The sequence below is a fragment of the Solanum pennellii genome, chromosome 8, assembly GCF_001406875.1.
Source record: "Solanum pennellii chromosome 8, SPENNV200".
Lineage (NCBI taxonomy): Eukaryota > Viridiplantae > Streptophyta > Magnoliopsida > Solanales > Solanaceae > Solanum > Solanum pennellii.
The window spans coordinates 60,291,715-60,298,428 of NC_028644.1; the positions used below are offsets into that span (position 1 = coordinate 60,291,715).

At 33.1% G+C, this 6,714-nt stretch overlaps 2 protein-coding genes across 2 annotated transcripts; one reads left to right on the forward strand and one right to left on the reverse strand.

Moving 5' to 3' along the window:
* Window positions 1-1,814: 1,814 nt before the first annotated feature.
* Window positions 1,815-2,328, forward strand: LOC107027789. Its single transcript, XM_015228857.1, has 2 exons — window positions 1,815-1,943; window positions 2,017-2,328. The coding sequence occupies exons 1-2, from the start codon at window positions 1,815-1,817 to the stop codon at window positions 2,326-2,328; spliced, it is 441 nt and encodes a 146-aa protein (XP_015084343.1).
* A 1,425-nt stretch (window positions 2,329-3,753) lies between these two features.
* On the reverse strand, window positions 3,754-6,150 carry LOC114078444. Its single transcript, XM_027919315.1, has 3 exons — window positions 5,375-6,150; window positions 4,269-5,187; window positions 3,754-4,194 (listed from the first exon to the last, which is right to left on the reverse strand). The coding sequence occupies exons 1-3, from the start codon at window positions 6,148-6,150 to the stop codon at window positions 3,754-3,756; spliced, it is 2,136 nt and encodes a 711-aa protein (XP_027775116.1).
* Window positions 6,151-6,714: the final 564 nt, after the last annotated feature.

Here is a 6,714-nt window from a genome sequence, read left to right on the forward strand (position 1 = left end):
TATATCTGTCTTTTTAATTGAGTACATTGAGTAGTTAAGAATATCTTATTTAAAGACGAATCATAATATTTCTTTAATTCTAAAAAAAAGATTTGACTTTTAATCTTAATATAAATATTTTTTATTAGTTCTTCATTTTAGTCTAGATTTTCGTCATTTTAGGCGTGAATCCTCGAATAGTATATTTAATCAAAGAATAGAAAATATATCTTATTATTTCATTTTCTTTACATATCTTTTCAAAAAGTGTATAGCCATTTTATCCATCCGTTCAAGGAGTTTTTCTCTTGTTCAAGGTCTCTACATTATTATTTTTCATCACTATGGTCAAGACTTCTATTTTTTTGTGATTTTTAATCTCATGTTTTAAATTAGATCTTTGTCTTTTCTTTGGCGGAATACATATACAGGTCCCTGAACTTGTTCGGTATTTCCTCTCATGTACTTCAACTACGCTATCTTCCTATTGAACTCCTGAACCACCCATAATTTGTATCTTTTAAAAATTATTGGCTGACTTATTTACAAAATATATCTCGATTGAGATATTTTATAAATAATTTTCTACCCTTTTCGGCCTACGTGGCACTAACTTGAAAAAATATCGACACGCGTTGGCCCAAAAGATAATGTCACGTAGACCAAAAAGGTGCAAAAAATCATTTATAAAATAAGTTCAGGGGGTAATAGCACCTTTGTATAGTATAAGTGTATCTCTAAGATTCGAAAATTGATTTGGGGAGGGTACTTATGCATTTTCCCAATATATTTAATTTCCTCTATCTTTTATAAGTACTAATTTTCTATATAAATTCTGATTTCGTAAAAACCTTTTGAATTTTTTTATTGTTTGATTATTATTACATTTGTTTATTATAATTTTTTAAAATTTGATTAAATATTTATTAAGAATTATGAAAAATGAAACACGCAAAAGTTATGAATAATATTTAAGATTAGTAGCTACAAGTAAGATGAAGAGATGTGAGTTATAAATAATTCAAATATACAATTTTATTAGACATAAAATGCATTGACAATTATGCATTGATTTGATTTATAAAATAAATAAATGAAAATAAGGTGTTAGAATACAAAAAATAACCAAAAAATATATATATAATAATCGATGACTGCATAAATATTAAAAATATATTCAAAACAAAAAAGAATAGCGACAAAAATAGATTGTTACATACACGCACAAAAAAAAAGGAATGATGAAATTAAATTTTATTTTTCAATTACTATCTGCAATTATAATAAAAGTGAAACTTCTAATCATTATTTTTTTTGGGGGGAAAAGGGTCAAATATGCCCCTAAACTTTTCGAAAAGGTTTAAATATGCCCCCCGTTTAAAGTTTGGTTCATTTATACCCTCGCCGTCCAATTATTGGTACAAATATGCCCTTATGGGCGTTAGTTGGTCACCTCAAAATATCCAACTCATTTTACTTTTCTTTAAATGCCCAAATGGATTTTCCACGTCATTTTAATATTACATCTTGGCATTTATATTACAAAAGAGAAAGGGTCAAATATGCCCCTAAAAATCCGACCCATTAAACATTTTTATTACCCATATTTTAAATGGTTCAATTATACCCCTCTTTTAAATAACTTATCCTACCCGTATCCGACCCAAAACCCATATCCCTTTTCCCTTCCAAATAACTGATAGCATATCCATTCTTCATTTCAAAGTTAGGGTTCTTGAGAGCCTCATTGCCCCCATCAATTTCATTTTGAGGAGCTCGAATAAAAGAGTGTTCTAGTCATCTCCAGTCATCTTCTTACACTTTCTTCTTTAAAAATGAGTCGGGACTCGACTGTTTCAAGTCTGTCGATGGTAAAGTGTCAATGTGGTATTGTGACGAGGATTTTCACGGCTTTCACTCCAACTAATGCTGGAAGACGCTTTTATAAGTGTGCTAATCCTAATGTAAATTTATCATACAATTTCGTTAATTTTCATATTTTTGGTGAGTATTGATTTTAAGTTCATAATTGTACAGGGTTATAAATGTGCTTATTGGAAATGGGTTGATGATCCGCTCCATCCTAGAGTTGCAAATCTAATCCACAATTTAAAGAAGGAAAACAATTATCTTCATCGTGAAAGTTTGGAGATGAAGATGGCTGATCTTGAAAAGTATTTGGCATCTGAAATTGAAGAAAAATGTGAACGTCTAAATAAAGAGGTTGTTATCGATAATGAAGATGTTGTTATCGATAAGTCTAAGACAAAAGTTGATCAAATATGGATTGTGATAGCTATGTTGTGGTGTTGTTTTGCAGCATTCATCACATTCTGGGTAATGAAGTAGGAAGGAAAATAGGAATTTCTATCAGTTTGTAATCTTTAACTTTTCATCCTTAACTTAGAAAACGTTAAACATGTGTGATGTGTTGAATTGTAGTAGTTGATGACTTGAATTGTAGTAGTTCATGACTTGAATTGTAGCAGACGTTTTGATTTATATGGTTTGTTAAGTTCGATGTCACCATTTCTTGCTTTTCTTTTTGGTGATGGCATAATTGTGTTTTTTTTTTTGATGAAACAGAGGAAGTTTAGGGGGGCATATTTAAACCTTTAAACGGAGGGCATATTTAAACATTTAAACGGGGGGCATATTTAAACCTTTAAACGGAGGACATATTTAAACCTTTAAACGGGGGGCATATTTAAACCTTTTCGAAAAGTTTAAGAGCATATCAATTGTGTTAGTTGACTATATGGTTCTGTACATATTGAGTTATTTCTATGTGTGTTGATGTAAATCTTAGGCAAATAATAGAATGTAAATTATCAAATTAGAGGACTTGTAGGGATGGATTATAATCAACAAGAGTATACACGTAAACACAATTACACACATCAAACAAGAAGCATTATTCATTATGTCATTAGGCCATTGAATTGAGTGGACACACAAATCTAACAGTTAATACACATCCTCAATACAGAAACTAAAATAAGGACAACCAGATTTCATAAATTCACTAGGGGTGGGCATAAAAACCGGAAAACCGAAACACCGAACCGAACCGAAATTTTTCAGAATTTCGGTTTCGGTATTTCGGTTTTCGGTTCGGTATTCGGTTTAATTTTTTGTATTTTCGGTATTTCGGTACATATTACTTTGGAATTCGGTATTTCGATTTAAACCGAAATATTATATTATAATTTACAAATTATATTATATTTAATAATTATTAATATTAAATAAAAAAATTTTAAAAAAATAAGAAACCCTAAGTTGAAATATCAAAGCCCATTAAGTTGAAATATCAAAGACCATTAAGTTGAAAAATCAAACAAAAAATTGAAAAAATTGTAAAGTTTAAAATTTTAAAAAGCCCACTAAACAGGCCCATTAAAAAACCGAAATAAAAAACCGAACCGAATTAATAAAAACCGAACCGAATTAACAAAAACCGAACCGAACCGAAATATTTCGGTTCGGTATTCGGTACGCAATTTACAAAAACCAAAAACCAAAAAAACCGGAAAAAAAACCCGAACCGAACCGAAATACCGAATGCCCACCCCTAAAATTCACAATGACATACAAGATAAACACACTAAAAAGAAGACGTCTTAAATTCACAATGACAAGACAAAACACAACAAAAAAAAGGTGTCTGTAATGCCATTTTATGAAGGCATATGAAAGTTTCATCTAACTTAATACTCATTAGCAATATGGTTAACCATGAGCATTAACACAAAAATTAACATAGAAAATAAATTACAATAAATCATCATCTACAACAGGATTTCTGTCCTTAACCCCCATCATCTTGAATCTTTTCTTTTTTGCTTGCACTTGCACATGTCCAGCAGGGACAGCTTCTTTTCCCTTCCATGTTGTTTTGATTGGAGAATAAGGCAGATTAATTGGCACTGAGGCACCAATATGATCTCCATAAAACTGAATTTTTCTTGCACCAGTTGGAACAACCCTTTTTTTCAACTTCTCAGCCCTCAATTCCGATTCACAAATCACCATTGGTCTTAGAGGTGGGTCTTCTTCATCTTCAACATTAGGACCATATGGTTCAAACTCTTGTGTTACAGCCTCAGCTCCAGTTTCAGCTTCAATTCCACCCTCAACATCATAACCATGTTCATTGTTAGACATTGGCCTTTTGCCTTTCTTCGAATGTGCATTATTTTCAGTACATTTTTCCTGTAATTTTTTTTGTATTTGGATTAATTAGCTTACAATTAAAAACATGGAAAAACATGTAATATTGTGCTTACCTTGTAACAGGACCTGACATTGTGATTTGATTTACCACAGTTGTTACATGTCATTTGAGTGCCTTTTCTAGACTGAGACCATTCACCCTTTCTTTTTCTTTCTTCATCTGGTTCTCTATTCCTTTTCATTTTTGGTCTACCCAATTGTTTCACAACATTACGAGGCAACATTGCACTTGAAGGATCAACCTTCAAAATTTTTTGACCTCTTACAGGCTGCATCTTGTTTTTATATGTTAGCATGTAAGCCTCCTTGCTATACGACCAATGTATTTCAGTTATTGGGTTTACTTTTTTGTGTGTCAATGCTTTGATGGCATGCGGGCAGGGAATACCTGATAAATCCCAAATTCTGCAAGTGCATCTCTTTTCCTTTAGATTGACAGTGTGTCTATCTTCTCTATCAGACACTTCATAGCCCCAATCTCCATTGAACTCCACCTTACAACTATGTGCTATGGCCCTGTAGTCGATGTACAACTTCATGCATTCCGGACTGAAATCTGTAACCCAAGTCTTCAACTTCTTTTCATTTTTCACTAGCAATCTCATCACTTGTACTCTTATTTCTTCTAACATCTTGATTATTGGCTTGGCTCTAGCCTCAAGAATCCATGCATTGAATGATTCAGTGAAGTTGTTATCAACCATCATGTTCTTACACTGAGTATCAAAATAAGCTCTACACCATGCCTTTGGTGGATACTTTACCAAATTTCTTGCACCATCTTCTGATAGTTTCCCCAACTTATTTAATTGGTCCTTGAACTCTTCAACATAGGAACTCCAAGCACACCACCACATAAGCTTCCTCATTTGACCACTCCTCCATTTTCTGCACCAGTTACTCTCAATGTGTCTCACACAATACCTATGTTGAGCTTCAGGCAACACTTTGACAACAGCATCTATCAGTCCCAGTAATAGTGAAAGTTGAGAATTAATATGTATTAAAAACAGTAAGTACAATGAGTACAAGTTGAGTAAAAACAGTTGGTACATTATGTTAAAGAGTGTGTAAAAACAGTGAGTAAAATTGTGAATGAAAGTGAATTAAAAAGTGAGTAAAAATTGTGAATTCAAGTAAATTAAAACAGCATCATACCTTTTGCATATCCGAAATGAATGTGACTTTTGCACCATCTTTAAGGTCCAAAGACCCCTTCAATAACTCAATGAACCAGCACCATGTATTGCTTGTTTCTTTGTCCACTATTGCACATGCTAGTGGATAGAAACTGCTCATAGAATCTTGTCCTAGAGCAACCAATAGAACATCCTTACGTATACCTTTCAAGAATGTACCATCAAGTCCAATAAATGGCCTCAAACCAGATTTCCAGCCTTTCTTAAGAGCATCAAAACAGATGTACATCCTTAAAAATTTTCTTTTTCCTTCAGCCAGGGCATCCTTAGAGATATTTATCAAAACATCACTTCCGGGATTGGATTGCTTAAGCTCTTGTGCATAGGCCTCAAGCTTGTTGTAGTCATCAATAAAACTTCCATCCAACTTCTCAAGAGCCATCCTCTTAGCCCTTTTAAGTTCAGACTGACACACATTCAATATTAAATCATTTTCAAGCTCTCCTCTCATATCTTTTACCTTATACTTGGAATTATTTTGAAGCTTGTTCTTGAAGAATTGAGCTAAAGTAACTGCATCAGCTCTAGCATTAAAAAAGGCCTCCTCACATGTGTGCTTATTGATGAAAGTCTTTATCTTAAACCCTTCAGTTTTGCCATCTTTTGAAATCAAACACCTAAAGGGACATCCTATATCACAACCATACCTAGTTCTCTTTGTATCACCTTTTATTATAGTCAAAGCCCTTTTGTTAGCTAATGCATAATAATTCATAACCTGTCTACCTTCTTTCATGTATTTAAATGTCATACCAACTTGCAATTCTTTGAAGCTTTCCAACATGTCACCCTACTACTCTTCCCCTTTCATTGCTAATAGCATCCATCCACTCTAAATCACATTCCTCACCCTCAGAAAGATCCCATTCATCAACAGAACCAGGACTGTGTTCACAATCTGTATCAACCTCAACATCTACACAACATGATTCAACATATTGTGTGATATTTTGGGCAACGACAGTGAACTCACCCTCCTCCACAACAAATAAGTTGACGACTTTAAATTTCTCACATAGAAGGCTAAGGATGGCCCTAATTCCATCATCCCCATCTACTATATAATACTTTTCAGAGGGCCCAGTGACTAATAATTGTTTAACCCGAGAAAACCCTAGCTTGGAAGTAAACTCATCACATATATCTTTATGATTCAATAATTCAGGGTCAAAATTTAGCCAAGAGTGCACCAATTTCTTAGTGTAAGCCAACAGAGGTGAAGTGACCCAACTACCCCCGTAGTTGAACACAATTTAAACTTCATCAATCATTCTTCAAAATCACATGAAAAAAACAGTAA